Genomic DNA, 17,361 nt, shown 5'->3' with positions numbered 1-17,361 from the left:
CACGAGAACGCTGGCTCCTGTTTCCTTGCCTTCAGCTGCCCACGTGCTCTCAACCCTCATTCGCGGTTCCTCTGCTCCCTGGGTCTCCTCTTGGCCTACAAGTTCACAAACTCGATTATCACCTCCACAGTGCTGACACCTAACCCCCAACCCAGACTCAATACCTATTACCTCCCTGACATTTCTACATAGTTGAGTACCCCAACCTTTAAAAGCCCCTAACGTATCTCATTAACATTTAATCACACTCCCAAACCCTTCAGCCCTATTCTTTCTCCTTTATGGCTTTTTCTCAATGAATAACACCCTACTCTCCAAGTCAGAAATCAAAGCACCACCCTTGACTCCTCTTTATCTCTTGCCCATCAATCAGTTCCAGCAGACACGGCTTCTCCATCTCTCCCCTGCCAGTTCATTTCCATCTCCACCAATCCTGCCCTGGCTTAGGTCCTTGTGAATTCACTGCAGCTTCCCTCTAGCTTGTCTGAAGCTATACACAGTTGGCCATTCGCATATAAGCTCCCTTGCACTTTGATGTATATGGATGTAGCTTGGTACTTATCTTGGTCCTCAAAGAGCCAGCCAGATCCCAAAAAATGGGCAACCCCACTTACTATTCCTGGGACTTAAGGCAACACTAAATATACAGTAGTCACACAGTCATAAACACACAGTTGTACTGTCCTGATTTTATTTTATTTAGTTCCATGTCTCTTTAAAGATTAGTACAGCATCCTTGTATCAAGGACAAATTTAACTCACCTGAATTTAACCAAACAGTTCAGCAAAATAAGCAAGAGCTGGAGATAGAAAGAACAGGGTCCCAGTGGCCTCTGCAGCCCTTTGGCCACTTCTGCCAAACCCGGCTTTCCCTTCCCAGAGTACAACACAAGTTAACTCTTGGCTTTGAGCTACTGTGAGCCAGATCCCAGCAATGTAAGAGGTTTTTGCAATGTGATTTTAACTCTGTGAATTTGGCTTTACAGCCAAATTTAAAACCTAAATCCCCCATAACCGATGTCCTCACAAACCTCCAAGGTTATCAACTAAGACAGTTAAAGTGGGCACTCAATTTTAGAGAAAAAGTATCAGACAAGAACACTGGGACCTGAATGTTGGCTCTGGCACTTACCAGGTGCTTGATCTTGGTCAAGTACTTACAGTTCTGACTCAATTTCTTCATATAGAAAATGAGGCTAATACCTACTCTCTAACCAGAGTGACAAATCAAACAAGATGAGAGTGAAAGGTGTACTATCAGCATCTTAAAAACCACGAGTTACCCCCGAGAGAAGGGCAGCAAGCAGCAGCCTTAGAACGAGTCTCTAGTTCTGAGACCAAAACTCCCCATTCTGTGTGGACAGTCACACCCAGCTAGATACATTCACGTATTTCTGTGCTCTTATGTTTTACTCACCTGTAGTAAACGGATCTTATAAAGTTTTTCTTTCTCCATATTATATCGTCTGTCTAAGTCATCCTAAAAATTGGAAAAAGACAATTATCTGGGAATAGGAAGCTTTCATTGTTTGATGAAGTCTTGAAGTTGAATGCTTTTTACCTTTTCTCCCCCATTCTAAGGTCCCAAATTTCTCTTCTCAAATGGCCAAGTTTAGGGTCTGGGTCCTATGTCATGTGAGGCCTTCAACACCCTTTAACATCTTTTTCTTTCTTTTTTTTTGGCAGAGACAGAGAGAGTCAGAGAGAGGGATAAAGAGGGACAGACAGACAGGAATGGAGAGAGATGAGAAGCATCAATTCTTCTCTGCGGTTGCTTAGTTGTTCATTGATTTCTCATATGTGCCTTGACCAGGGGGCTACAGCAGACCGAGTGACCCCTTGCTCAAGTCAGCGACCTTGGGTTCAAGCTGGTGAGCCTTGCTCAAACCTGATGAGCCCGCACTCAAGCTGGTGACCTCGGGGTCTCGAACCTGGGTCTTCCACGTCCCAGTCCAACGCTCTATCCACTGCACCACCACCTGGTTAGGCATTAAAATCCCTTTATAACAATTCTTCCTTCTTCTGGGTTCCAGGCTTAATCCAGTGCTCTTGAGTAAAGTATCCCCCAAATCTATGTGCCCTTACCCCCCCCCACCCAAAACAAACTATGAGGAGGAAGAGACCATAGTGACCCAAAGAACCCACTGTCCTATGCCTCTGTTTGGAGACGATGCTGGTTTGCCATCTGTGTTTAGAGCTATACCGTCTTAATACGATAACCACTAGCCACATGTGGCTAAGTAAATTTATATCAACTAAAAGAAAAATCAGTTTCTCAATTGCAGTGGCCACATTTCAAGGCTCAGTAACCACATGTAGCTAGAGGCTACCGTATTGGACAGTGCAGATATAGGACATTCCTACAACTGTAGAAAGTTCTTTTGGACAGCATTGAATTAAGAGAGAAACTAGCTGGCTCACCGGACCCAATGTGGTAAGAGACATGGCCAGGTGGTTTGTTGAGTAAGAGAAAGCTATAATGGTGTCAGAAGTGCCCCCTTCCCAAACACACACATATGCACACGCATGCATGCACACACACCACACGTGTGCGCGCACACACACACAGAAAGGGAGAGGGAGAGAGAAACAACACACAGTCTCCTCCCCAGGGCTCAGCTGTAGGCAAACCCTACAGACTTCACTACAGGAGTCCTGAAGTTCATTTTCTACAAGTTCTAGGCAGAAAGGGAGGAGAAACCCTAACGAAGGGAAACGTTTAGAGGCTGTCCTGCTCCTCTTTTCCTCTCCTCTCCCTTTTCTCTTTCTCCTGGAGGTTTGCTGGAGCTCTGGAGTCCTGGGAGCACTCTAACCCAGGACAGGGATCAGCAAGCTATGGCCCCAAGAAGTCCTACAGTTCTTGGGCCAAGTTCAACTCTCTATTTCTGTAAAGTTTCATTGGGCCACAGCCACGTCCTTGATTTACATATTGGCTATGACCTCTATAGCAGACTTACTGTCTGGCCCTTCACAGCTTGCTGACCCTGGACGGTAGCAGCATAGAGAGGAGTCCCTTCCCTGGGCACTACTACCCGCACCCCTCACAGCCTATGTGGCCTCGCTCCTTGTCAGCACAGATGCCTGAGGACAGACAGAACACCTGCACAAGGTGCAAGGACCCCACCTCCGAAATGGTGGCATTCGGGCCGTCCCTGCTGAGATCCTGCCTCCATCGGGGGGGCCAGCTGTGTAAAATGGGGCAATGCTCCTAACAGCCCACAGATAGGAGCTGGCCAGAGAGAAAACTAAAGCAGGCATGAGAAACTATCATGGGAGAGAAAGGCCGGCCGCCACACCCACAGAGGACACCAGCGGCCCGACAATGGTCAGGTACTTACATTATGAGTCATTGCAGGGGCGGGGGCACTGTTCGGCTCCCCACTGGAGGGGTTCTGAAATGATCAATAGTAAGAAACAGCTTCTGAGTAAGGTGCATGGGATAAGAGCTGAGGGTGCAGATGTTGGAAGGAGTGGAATGAAGCCCAGTTGATCAGGAAACAGAATTTGAACAGTTGTGTATGGTCCCAGATTTTAAATTATTCTTAAATCTGTTTCACACGAATAAGCTCACCTTATCTTTGAATGTAACAATCCCCCTAACGAGATGCGAATGCTGAGGAGAGAAATGGGATCAGAGAAATCTGGGCTGTGTGCGAACTCAGAAGCTGACTGAGCTGACTGACAATGGGAGCCTCCAAGGTTCAGCGTTTTAGAAACTGAAAAGGCAGGATGCGTGACGATGGCCGCAGGACCCCAGTGCACTGCACAGCCAGGTCCTGCCGTCCCCCTTCTCCCTGGCGGAATGAGTGGTGCAGCCTGGCTGAAAGTGCACAAGCCATCACGCCCAGAGACCACGGCGTCCCTCCCAGCCCCTAAGCCACGGGGCAGGGCGCACTCCTGCCGGCTGGATGGCACAAGGCCCTTTCCTTTCCTAAGCCTCAAGTCCCACATTACCACAGGGAGATGGTGCCATCGGTGAGTATGTGAGACGGGAAAAAAAACACAGCAATTCTTAAAATATCACTTGGGAGGGAAACACCTCTTTCCTGTCCTTGTGTTACAACGTAACACCTGATGGAAATCCCCACCAGCTCCCCAGGAGAGCCAGCCTTTGCTCAGAGAGCCAGACATGCTCCTCAGGTCCCGAAAGCCACCGCACTGCGGGAGCGCTAGCACAAGGCCAGCCCTGCTCCACTGTTCCCTGCTCACTGCTGCCTTGTAAGGGGGCATGTCCATGGGCAGGAGTGAAGGGGGAAAGGAGGAAGCTGGGACCAAATGTAGAGAAGGACAGGGTGAGTAGGAAAGAGAGCGCAGACGGTTCCTGAAAACACCCATTCCCTAAAGGGAGAAGAGCAGAGACTTGTAATCTGGTAACTGGTCTGGGCTAGCTGCCGTCCACACTGCTGCTGCCTCTTCCCGCCAGAAGAAAGAAAAGGGGAGGAAGGGGTGCCTATGAACATCATGTGATGAGACCAGTTGAGAAAGGCACATGCAGGGGGCCAGGTTAGGGGTTCGTCCTTCCTGGGGTTAGTACTTTAGAAACCTCTCCACAGTCTGTTGTCAGAGCAGCGCCTATTGGTGTGAGGACTGCCAGGTCTTACCTTTTCTTCCCCACCTGGTGCGCGCTCAGCTTTCAAGTTCTCGATTTCCTGCTGCAGCCGCGCCATCTCTTCCTGTAAGAGTGACACAGATAGTTACAAAACTTGGACATGCCTGACCAGGCGGTGGCACAGTGGACAGAGTGCCAGATTGGGATGCGAAAGACCCAGGTTCAAAACCCCGACATTGCCAGCTTAAGCGTGGGCTCATCCGGCTTGAGCACGGGCACACCAGCTTGAGCACGGGGTGACTGGCTTGAGCGTGGGATCATAGACATGACCCATGGTCACTGGCTTGAAGCCCAAAGGTCACTGGCTTGAAGTCCAAGGTCACTGGCTTGAGCAAGGGGTCACTCGCTCTGCTGTAGTCCCCTGGTCACAGCACATATGAGAAAGCAATCAATGAATAACTAAGAAGCTGCAATGAATTGATGTTTCTCATCTCTCTCTCTTCCTGTCTGTCCCTGTCTCTCTCTTTGTCTCTGTCAAAAACAAAAAAAACAAAAAACTTGGACAAGCTAGAAATTGGATGCATTTTTTAAAACTTGACCCAGAATCTTATTTTCATATTTTGTGAGTTTATGCTAAGACAAGTCCATTAGGAACTAGCTGCCCTTATCTCCACTTTTCAACCTGGGAAAGCTTTTGTCAGGAGGCGTCAGGCAGTTCTCCGGTCAGAAGGGCCTTCTCTGTAAAGGGCAGCAGCGCTAGGGCATGAAATGAATGGGTGGCTTGATGCCCACTTTCAATCGGCCTTCACTGTCTCCCCTCCTCCACAGCCTGTCCACTTTCCTGGTCCCCTCCAACTTGCAGCCCTACCTCACCGAGCCCCTCCCCTCCGCCTGCCATCCTCACCTGCCCTTAAGTAAGATCCAGTTCCGGATGGCGCCTGAGCCAGATGGGCCTCTCCTCTCACACAGAGCTCACTGGGCCCCATTCCGGCCTCTGCTGTGCTCACAGGCACCGGCGCCCCCATCACCCCCACTACCAGATGAGCTCCCAGACGGCAGAAACGAGGGCTTACACACACACAGACGCCCCAGGTTCTCAGGACATCCCTGGCTCTATACAATGTTATCCTTTAATATTTGATAGGACTTCTTTTAAATACATTTGTAAATTAGAAAACATTGTTTGTAAGACTGTGCTCTCAATTTTGGGTTTTGGCACTCACAGTTACTAATCTAACTCACCCCTGGTGACCTTGGAGAGTGCCTACCACAGTGCTCTACTCCTCTCACACAACTGACCCCTAACTGCTGGATGAACCCACTTTTCTGACTGCACCTGGACCGGATGGCACCCAGGACAAGGGGAGGCAAAGCAAGACATACATTTTACAAGACTTCTGGTTGAATGTCTGTTGACACCAAACAACACTTACTCGACAATGTGCTTTAAACTCCTGTTCCTGGCTTTTCAGGTTCTCATTCATGGCTACGAGTGCTCTCAAGTTCTGTAGGATACTGATGAGAAAAAAACCAAAAAAATGACATATAGCAAGTCATTATGATTGTATGAGTCACAGCTAAAAACAGGCCCCTGGCTAAGAAAGAATTTCCTTTTTAATTTTCTTTGTCTCTCTCTAGTGTCCAATGGGTTCTTCACAAACGATGAAGACTACCATTATGTAACTGACATCATTATTCATTTACGTGCTAGAGTCCATCTGGCTACCCCCAAACAAACATCACAGAATGCAGAATTAAAATTCCAACTGCAGAAATAGCAAGGAGTTTCAGAGTACTGGGTATACTTAGTGATACCAATTTCCAAACAGTACTCAAACCACAGACAGAATGAAAATCATTTTTAATATCCATTCTGAAAAAGATATTACAGTCATTAAACACACTAATTTGAAAATAAAAATGTCAAGTGTCTAATAGTACTTTTGCTCCATATCATCACAGAAGGGTTTCTAATTATAAAGCCATGTAAGCTGTGAGTACTTCTTTGCTAAAAATGTCTATCAAACCCAGAACTGCCAAATCTGTGCCTGAAGCCTTTCATGATTTCATAATCTCATTCAAGTGAGTGACACTTAAGAGATTTTACCACCCAAACAAATTGGTGACAAAAATGTGAAATGTAAGTACTTCTTTGATATAACTTAAATTGTGTAGAGACAATTCATTTAAAATAAAACAAACAAACAAAAAAACCCAACAATGCAGCAGCTGTTCTTGGCAGAAAAGACTGCACCTTAACTCCCAAGGAGACATGGCCAGAATGAGAGCTGTTAAGAACTGGTAACTATGGTCAACTCCAGGGAGAACTGGGTGTCTGAGGGATGGGGTGGGCGACTCTTCACCACATGCTATTTTGTACTGTGAATGTATTACTTAGTATTTAAAAACAGAAAAATGAAAAAACATTAAAACCCCAAAACATAGTGCTTCTGATCCCCAGGGCAACTGGAAGGAACACACAGGCCAAGCTGACCTCAGCGTGTGCTGGAGCAGCGGCACCCTCTGGACAGCACGTGAAAAGCTCTACCTGTATGAGGACAAATGCATGACCCCCGGCTCCTTAGTCTGTGTTCCAACCAATGAAGCCACTAGGTTCTGGCAAAGTTACTTTCCTCAGAGAGAAACTGGGCACATGCTGAGACTTCCTACCTTGGGTCAGCTTTGGATTCTATCTTCTCGAGGGCAGCCTGTTCCCTGTCCAGTTTCTCACTGTAACTCTTCAACTGCAAGAGAGAATGGAGGCACTGTGGCTAGAGCTGAGGGAGTACAGACAGTGGCCCTCTATCCTCGGTCCCCTCAGTTCCACCTGTGCTCCACTCTGACAGTCCGAGCCCACAGGATGGCCGTGGAGGAAAACCTGGAAAGGTCGACACCAGATCCTTCCTGATGCACGCTGCTGGTTAATAAAACCTCCGCAACAGCTTTCAATCACAGCAGCAAATAGATAAAAAGTCAATAGTAACTTGACAACAGGTGCCTTTCAGCAGGAAGGGGGAAATAAATGAGTTTCTATGACAGACAGACCTGGGTCTGAATTTCAGAATGCCAGCATCATGGCTATTAATAGGAACAGGGTTAAATCTATCTTCTTGAATAATTTCAGCTTTATTTTCTGAGTCAGATAGTTAGATTTCTAAAAAAATTTTATAAACATTAAGTGTAACTTATAAAGTGTACAATTCTATCATATAATAGAATACTAAGTTGCTATTAAAAACATAATGTAGCCTGACCGGGCAGTGGCGCAGTGGATAAAGCGTGAGACTAGGATGCAGAGGACTCAGGTTCGAGACCCCAAGGTTGCCAGCTTGAGTGCTGGCTTATCTGGCTTGAGCAAAGATCACCAGCTTGGACTCAAGGTCTGCTGTAGCCCCACGGTCAAGGCACATATGAGAAAGCAATCAATGAACAACTAAGGTGTTGCAACGAAAAACTGATGATTGATGCTTCTCATCTATCTCCGTTCCTGTCTGTCTGTCCCTATTTATCCCTCTCTCTGACTCTCTCTCTGTCTCTGTAAAAAAAAACAAAAAAAAAAACACAACAAAATATTTGGATTCCTCATAAGAAAACATTTCTAAATGCATAGAAAGAATATGTGGGCTTACAAAGGAAACCAATTACACTGAAATACTGACATCAAATAATAAAAGTAAATTTATACAAAAAAACATAATGTAGTTTTTTATGATGATCTCTAATATCTACTGTTACATGAAGAAGAGGTACAAAACCACAAGTATAATATGCATCCACAATTAGTGTAAAGGAATGTATGTACTAAGTGCATACATGTATAAAGGAATATTCATGTTACTTGTATATACATAATGTACTTCCGGAAAGAGTTATAAGAAACTGGTTACACTGGTTACCTCTGGAGACTATATGGCTGAGTTACAGGAGTACACTTTTTGTACTTTCTAAATTTTGAGCCATGTGAATGTGTTACCTATTTAAAAAAACAACGTAAGGAGATGACGTCACAGTAATGGCGCGGTAGGAAGCAATACCGATAAATCTCCCCCAAAACTCAACAAGATCTTCAACCAGAAACAGAAAAAACTATCCTTGGAGCCTCCAGATGTTTCGCAATACACCCGAAGGTATGGTCGAGCGAAAAATTGGTTAAATATATAACCAAACCCCGAAGGAAATAGGGAGTAAGAAATGCTCCACCTTCCTCACTAACCTTAACAGGGCAGCTTTCTCTGGGAACTGAGAATATAGAAACTAAGGCGGGCAAAGGGGGTGAATAGATCCAGGCCGCGGCACAAACGGCCGAACCAGGCTGTGGCACAGAGATCCAAGCCGAGGAAAAACTGTTCCTGTCGCAACCCGGGCAATACAAGCTAAGACTCGCGCCAAACCCACACAAAGAAAGACAAGCGGGGCAGCCATTTGCCCCAATCTCCGGGTCGGGATGCGCAGATAGTGGGCGAGAGATTCCTTCCAAAGCCCCGGGAGTGGGCGCCCGTGTTATCCAACAGAGAGGCAGAGTCAGAGGTCTTTGTGTGGGCCGAAAGCGGAATCTCTGGGCTGCCCCAGCGCCCTGAGGGAGCCGCGCATGGGGAGGGAGCGAGAGCCAATTCCAATGCTGGAACTTTTCCGTGCGGGAGGGGGATTCACTCAGAGGGTGAGGCGGTTAGCCTGATGTCCTAGTCTGCGCACAGATAGTGAGCCAGAGATTCCTCCGAGTGCCTCAGGAGTGGGCGCCCGTGTTACCCCACAGAGGGGCAGAGTAAGAGGCCTTTGTGTGGGCCAAAGGTGGAATCTCCGGACTGCCCCAGCGCCCTGGGAAAGCCGCGCACGGGGACGGAGCGAGAGCCAAGTCCAACGCCGGAACTTTTCCATGCGGGAGGGGTTTCACTCAGAGGGTGAGGCGGCTGGCCTGACATCCTGGTCTGCGCGCGCAGATAGTGAGTGAGAGTTTCCTCCACGCACCCCGGGAGTGGGTGCCTGCCCGTGTTACCGGACAGAGTGGCAGAGCCAGAGGTCTTTGAAGTGGGTGGAAGCCCCGCCTGATTATGCTAGCAGCTCTGACTGACTGAGCCTACCCAGAGCCCTGTGCTTAGTGGGAATAGAGTGGGGAGTGGCCAGCTCTTTGAGCCTCTTACTATCCAGGCAGAGGCAGCAGCAACCCCATAGCTGGATTATCAGGCTACTAATTGAGGAAGGAAAGACTAGGAGAGAGGCTCCAGGAACATGGACTCTCTCACTGTCGGAGCCTATAAATGCTAATGAGCCTCGACTGACAACAACACTAAAGCACAATACACAACATCGCCATAGAGACTTATCAACTGCAAACCTCTACCTGAGTGTGCCAAAGGGGCAGAACCCGGGGTACAGAGTCACCGACCAGGAAGAGGGAGAGAAAGGAAAAAGCAAGAAGATAACCTCTCAAAATCAACAATAATCTACAGACTTTATAACCTATCCCATTTTATTACATTTGTTCCTTTGTTTCTCTTATCTTCATTCTTGATTTTTTTTTCCCTCCTCCAATTTGGTCGTTTAACTCTCTGCCGGTCTTACTCTCTCCTCTCCTTGAACTACACTACCCATAAGTGTTACATCTCCCATTATCTTTTCTTTCCTCTTCCTTTCTCTCTATGAGAGTTGCACTCCAAAACCCTTAACTCTCTCTCTCTCTCCTCTTTTTTCTCTTTTCTTCTTTTAGTGGTTCCCTCTTTTTTTTGTTCTCTCTCTCTTTCTTTTCTCCCTCTATATTAGTTTCTTCCTTTCTCCTTTACGTCTCCTCTCATTCAAACCTCAATAATGAACAATATCTTATCTGGGACTCAAATTTATATTTGTGGCATTTTGGGGGGGTTTTACTTCACCTTTTTAACACACTATCAGTGCTCCCATCACTGGCTCTCCATTTTATCTAGTTCTTGTTCCATTAAATACAATAGTAATTTTTTAATTTGTCCCCCCATTTTCCTGTTTCCCTCTTATTCCTCTCATCATAAGTCTTAGTCAACCAACACTTAAAAGCAAATCATTTTATTCTTGACCCAAATTTTTTCCTTATTTGCTTTTTGTGGGTCCATACACCCTTTTCTTTTTCTTTTTCTTGTTTTTTTGCCCCTTTATTACTTCTCCCCAATTCAGGCCCTCCATTACAGGCACTGTTTGTTCTATTTAGTACAATATAATTCACAGTTCACCACAAGATTTTCTCAAGGAAGAGGAGAGAGGAGAGGAGAGGAAAAAAGGAGGGGGGGAATAATTTCTTTTTTTTTTTATTTTAATTTTATATTATTTTTCTTTATTTCATTATTAATTTTTTTTAAAAAAAACTTTTATTTTTTATTTTTTTAAACTTTTTATTCTTTATTAAATCTCATTAATACTATCAACAAAACCACCCTCAAATGCTATTACGGAAGAGAAAATCGAATATCATGGATACAAAAGAAAGAGAGGTAACACAGCTAGATAAGAAAAAATCTATGGAGAAAAAATTTAATATATTGGAAAACTTGGAGCTAAATGACAGAGAATTTAAGATAGAAATCCTAAAAATCCTCCGAGATATACAAGAAAACACAGAAAGGCAATTTAGAAAGCTCAAAAAACAACTCAATGAACACAAACAATATATTTCCAAGGAAATTGAAACTATAAAAACAAATCAAACAGAGATGAAAAACTCAATTCACGAGCTGAAAAATGAGGTAACAAGCTTCGCTAATAGAACAGGCCAGATAGAAGAGAGGATTAGTGAAATAGAAAACAAGCAACTTGAGGCACAACAGAGAGAAGAAGAAAGAGACTCAAAAATTAAAAAAAATGAGATAGCCCTAGAAGAATTATCTGACTCCATCAAAAAGAATAACATAAGAATAATAGGTATATCAGAGGGAGAAGAGAGAGAAAATGGAATGAAGAACATACTCAAACAAATAATAGATGAGAACTTTCCAAGCCTGAGGAAAGAACTAAAGCCTCAAATTCAAGAAGCAAACAGAACTCCGAGTTTTCTTAACGCCAACAAACCTACTCCAAGGCACATCATAATGAAATTGGCACAAACCAATGGCAAAGAAAAAATTCTCAAGGCAGCCAGGGAAAAGAAGAATACAACATATAAAGGAAGGCCCATTAGATTATCATCAGATTTCTCAGCAGAAACTCTACAAGCTAGAAGAGAGTGGACCCCAATATTTAAAGTCCTGAAAGAGAGGAACTTTCAGCCACGAATACTATACCCATCAAAGCTATCCTTCAAATATGAAGGAGAAATAAAAACATTCACAGATACAGAAAAGATGAGGGAATTTATCATCAGAAAACCCCCACTCCAGGAATTACTAAAGGGGGTTCTCCAATCAGATACAAAGAACAAAAAAAAAAACAGAGCCACAAGTAAAAGCTCCAAGAAGAACACAATAAAACCAAATTTAAACTGTGACAACAACAAAAAGAAAGAAGGAGGGGGAGAGGATGGAGATTAACAGTAGCAAAGGATGATGGAGTGCAAAGGTACTCACAAAATAGTGATCTACAATGAACAGGGTAGGGACCCTTTTCATTACTTAATGGTAACCACCATTGAAAAAACCACCACAGAAGACATGATATAAAAAAGATAGCAACAGAGGAAAGATATATGGAATACAACCAAATAAAAACAAAAGATAGAAAAACGAAAGAGAAGGATCAAACAAGACACACAACTAACAGAAAGAAATCTATAAAATGGCAATAGGGAACTCACAAGTGTCAATAATTACACTAAATGTAAATGGATTAAACTCACCAATAAAAAGGCACAGAGTAGCAGAATGAATTAAAAAAGAAAATCTAACTGTATGCTGCCTACAGGAAACTCATCTAAGTAACAAGGATAAAAACAAATTCAAAGTGAAAGGCTGGAAAACAATACTCCAAGCAAATAACATCCAAAAAAAAGCAGACGTAGCAATACTCATCTCTGATAATGCTGACTATAAGACAGCAAAAGTACTCAGAGACATAATGGCTAAGGGGACACTAAATCAAGAAGACATAACAATTCTTAATATATATGCACCAAACCAAGGAGCACCAAAATATATAAGATAGCTACTTATTGACCTTAAAACAAAAACTGACAAAAATACAATCATACTTGGAGACCTCAATACATCGCTGACGGCTCTAGATCGGTCATCCAAACAGAGAATCAACAAAGATACAGTGGCCTTAAACAAAACACTAGAGCACCTGGATATGATAGATATCTACAGGACATTTCATCCCAAAGTGACTGAGTATACATTTTTCTCCAGTGTACATGGATCATTCTCAAGAACTGACCATATGTTGGGCCACAAAAACAACAACAGCAAATTCAGAAAAATCGAAGTTGTAATAAGCATATTTTCTGATCATAAAGCCTTGAAACTAGAATTCAACTGCAAAAAAGAGGAAAAAAATCCCACAAAAATGTGGAAACTAAACAACATACTTTTAAAAAATGAATGGGTCAAAGAAGAAATAAGTGCAGAGATCAAAAGATATATACAGACAAATGAAAATGATAATACGACATATCAGAATCTATGGGATGCAGCAAAAGCAGTGATAAGAGGGAAGTTCATATCACTTCAGGCATATATGAACAAACAAGAGAGAGCCTAAGTGAACCACTTAACTTCACACCTTAAGGAACTAGAAAAAGAAGAACAAAGACAACCCAAAACCAGCCGAAGAAAGGAGATAATAAAAATCAGAGCAGAAATAAATGAAATAGAGAACAGAAAAACTATAGAAAAAATTAATAGAACAAGGAGCTGGTTCTTTGAAAAGATCAACAAAATTGACAAACCCTTGGCAAGACTTACGAAGGAAAAAAGAGAAAGAACTCATATAAACAAAATCCAAAATGAAAGAGGAGAAATCACCATGGACACCATAGATATACAAAGAATTATTGTAGAATACTATAAAAAAATTAATGCCACTAAATTCAACAACCTAGAAGAAATGGATAAATTCCTAGAACAATACAACCTTCCTAGACTGAAGCAGGAAGAAGCAGAAAACCTAAACAGACCTATTAGTAGAGAAGAAATAGAAAAAACCATTAAAAACCTCCCCAAAAATAAAAGTCCAGGCCCAGACAGCTATACCAGTGAATTTTATCAAACATTCAAAGAAGACCTGGTTCCTATTCTACTGAAAGTCTTACAAAAAACTGAAGAAGAAGCAATACTTCCAAACACATTTTATGAGGCCAACATAACCCTCATACCAAAACCAGGCAAGGATGGCACAAAAAAAGAAAACTACAGACCAATATCTCTAATGAATACAGATGCTAAAATACTAAACAAAATACTAGCAAATCAAATACAACAACATATTAAAAAGATAAATCATGATCAAGTGGGATTCATCTCAGAATCTCAGGGATGGTTCAACATACGTAAAACGGTTAACGTAATACACCATATCAACAAAACAAAGAACAAAAACCACATGATCTTATCAATAGATGCAGAAAAGGCTTTCGATAAAATACAACACAATTTTATATTTAAGACTCTCAACAAAATGGGTATAGAAGGAAAATATCTCAACATGATAAAGGCCATATATGATAAACCATCAGCTAACATCATATTAAATGGCACTAAACTGAAGGCTTTCCCCCTTAAATCAGGAACAAGACAGGGTTGTCCACTCTCTCCACTCTTATTTAATGTGGTACTAGAGGTTCTAGCCAGAGCAATCAGACAAGACAAAGAAATAAAAGGCATCCATATCGGAAAAGAAGAAGTAAAGGTATCACTTTTTGCAGATGATATGATCCTATACATCGAAAACCCCAAAGAATCCACAAAAAGACTACTAGAAACAATAAGCCAATACAGTAAGGTCGCAGGATACAAAATTAACATACAGAAGTCAATAGCCTTTCTATATGCCAACAATGAAACAATTGAGAACGAACTCAAAAGAATAATCCCCTTCAGGATTGCAACAAAAAAAATAAAATACTTAGGAATGAACATAACAAAGAATGTAAAGGACCTATATAATGAAAACTATAAACCATTGTTAAGGGAAATCAGAAAAGATATAATGAGATGGAAGAATATACCTCGTTCTTGGTTAGGAAGAATATATATAATCAAGGTGGCCATATTACCCAAAGCAATATACAAATTTAATGCAATTCCCATCAAAATTCCAATGACATTTTTTAAAGAAATGGAGCAAAAAATCATCAGATTTATATGGAACTATAAAAAACCCCGAATAGCCAAAACAATCCTAAAGAAAAAGAATGAAGCTGGGGGCATTACAATACCTGACTTCAAACTATATTATAGGGCCACGACAATCTAAACAGCATGGTATTGGCAGAAAAATAGACACTCAGACCAATGGAACAGAATAGAAAACCCAGAAATAAAACCACATGTATATATAGTCAAATAATTTTTGATAAAGGGGCCAAAATCACACAATGGAGAAAAGAAAGCCTCTTCAATAAATGGGGCTGGGAAAACTGGAAAGCCACATGCAAAAGAATGAACCTGGACTACAGTCTATCCCCCTATACTAAAATTAACTCAAAATGGATCAAAGATGTAAACATAAGACCTGAAACAATTAAGTACATAGAAGAAGACATACGTACTAAACTCATGGAACTGGGTTTTAAAGAGCATTTTATGAATTTGACTCCAATGGCAAGAGAAGTGAAGGCAAAAATTAATGAATGGGACTACATCAGACTAAGAATTTTTTTCTCAGCAAGAGAAACTGATAACAAAATAAACAGCCAGCCAACTAAATGGGAAATGATATTTTCAAACAACAGCTCAGATAAGGGCCTAATATCCAAAATATACAAAGAACTCATAAAACTCAACAACAAACAAACAATCCAATAAAAAAATGGGAAGAGGACATGAACAGAAACTTCTCCCAGGAAGAAATACAAATGGCCAACAGATACATGAAAAGATGCTCATCTTCGTTAGTTATTAGAGAAATGCAAATCAAAACTGCAATGAGATACCACCTCACACCTGTTAGATTAGTTATTATTAACAAGACAGGTAATAGCAAATGTTGGAGAGGCTGTGGAGAAAAAGGAACCCTCACCCACTGTTGGTGGGAATGTAAAGTAGTACAACCATTATGGAAGAAAGTATGGTGGTTCCTCAAAAACCTGAAAATAGAACTACCTTATGACCCAACAATACGTCTACTGGGTATATACTCCAAAAACTCAGAAACATTGATACGTAAAGACACATGCAGCCCCATGTTCATTGCAGCATTGTTCACAGTGGCCAGGACATGGAAACAACCTAATAGCCCGTCAATAGATGACTGGATAAAGAAGATGTGGCACATATACACTATGGAATACTACTCAGCCATAAGAAATGATGACATCGGATCATTTACAGCAAAATGGTGGGATCTTGATAACATTATACGAAGTGAAATAAGTAAATCAGAAAAAACCAGGAACTGCATTATTCCATACGTAGGTGGGACATAAAATTGAAACTAAGAGACATTGATAAGAGTGTGGTGGTTACGGGGTGGGGGTGGGGAGGGGAGAGAGGGAGAGGGAAAGGGGGAGGGGGAGGGGCACAAAGAAAACTAGATAGAAGGTGACAGAGGACAATCTGACTTTGGGTGATGGGTATGCAACATAAGTGAATGACAAGATAACCTGGAGTTGTTATCTTTGAATATATGTATCCTGATTTATTGATTTCGCCCAATTTAAAATAAAATTATTAAAAAAAAAATAAGATAAAAAAAAAAAACAACTTAAAAAAAGTTCCAAGGGTTCTAGTTGAAAGTGAAAGACCAAACACAAGTTGCAGAAGCCCCTTCTTTCCTTAGATCCTAAAAAGTCCAGACTATTATGTTGAAACGAGGGACTAGAAAGGTGGCCAACAGGCAGTAATGGAGTGAGGGCACCAGTGGTGTGGAATTAGCGACGCAGGTGACTGGCTAGTAGGGTGGAGACATGCATCAGGGACAGCCAGCCAGCTAAGCAACACTGCCTGGCTCTCTCTACCCATGAGTTAATTCAAGAGCTGATACTGGAGTCACAAGGGCAGGGCCCCAGGGCAAGGCCCCAGAGCCCACAATAACCAGGGTAAATGAAGAGATCCCCAACCCTGAATATTAGTTACCACTGGCCAATACCACCAAAGAGTGGATTCACCCTTCTAAAAATAATCACATGAAGCAGGGTGCATAAAATGAATACAAAATCCATTGTTGGAAACAAGAAGTTTGAGAATCAAAGACAGGTACACCACCAAGAATTATCAAACATCTGAAGAAAAATAAAACCATAAAAAAGATATATCAGCTGTGGCCGATTGGCTCAGCGGTAGAGTGTCAGCCCAGCATGTGGAAGTCCAGGTTAGATTCCTGGACAGAGCACACAGGAAAAGCACCCATCTGCTTCTCCACCCTTCCCCCACTCCTTCCTGTCTGTCTCTCTCTTCCCCTCCCACAGCCAAGGCTCCATTGCAGTAAAGTTGGCCTGGGCACTGAGGATGGTTCCATGGCCTCTGCCTCAGGTGATAGAGTGGCTCCTATTGCAGCGGAGCAACGCCCCAGATGGGCAGAGCATTGCCCCCTGGTGGGCATGCCAGGTCAATGCCAGTAGGGTGCATGCGGGAGTCTGTCTCTGCCTCCTTGCTTATCACTTCAAAAAAATAAAAAAAAAAGAGATATATCAACTCAACATGAATTTTGATCTGAAGAAATAGTTTATAGGTCAAGAAAAACTTTAGACAATTAATGAT

At 42.6% G+C, this 17,361-nt stretch overlaps 1 protein-coding gene across 2 annotated transcripts in view; it reads right to left on the bottom strand.

The window, feature by feature from the left end:
- Positions 1 to 17,361, bottom strand: part of CCDC93 (coiled-coil domain containing 93) — a 101,279-nt gene that overhangs the window by 17,601 nt on the left and 66,317 nt on the right. For both annotated transcript variants that reach the window (XM_066345798.1, XM_066345796.1), the window contains exons 14-18: positions 7,220 to 7,293; positions 5,983 to 6,064; positions 4,602 to 4,673; positions 3,339 to 3,392; positions 1,418 to 1,480 (exon numbers count right to left, since the gene is read on the bottom strand). In XM_066345798.1, coding sequence (XP_066201895.1) covers positions 1,418 to 1,480; positions 3,339 to 3,392; positions 4,602 to 4,673; positions 5,983 to 6,064; positions 7,220 to 7,293 — 345 coding nt within the window. The remainder of the gene's footprint in view (positions 1 to 1,417; positions 1,481 to 3,338; positions 3,393 to 4,601; positions 4,674 to 5,982; positions 6,065 to 7,219; positions 7,294 to 17,361) is intronic.

The sequence above is a fragment of the Saccopteryx leptura genome, chromosome 7 (genome assembly GCF_036850995.1).
Source record: "Saccopteryx leptura isolate mSacLep1 chromosome 7, mSacLep1_pri_phased_curated, whole genome shotgun sequence".
Taxonomy (NCBI): Eukaryota; Metazoa; Chordata; class Mammalia; order Chiroptera; family Emballonuridae; genus Saccopteryx; species Saccopteryx leptura.
This window is presented reverse-complemented; position numbering and strand designations above follow the sequence as displayed.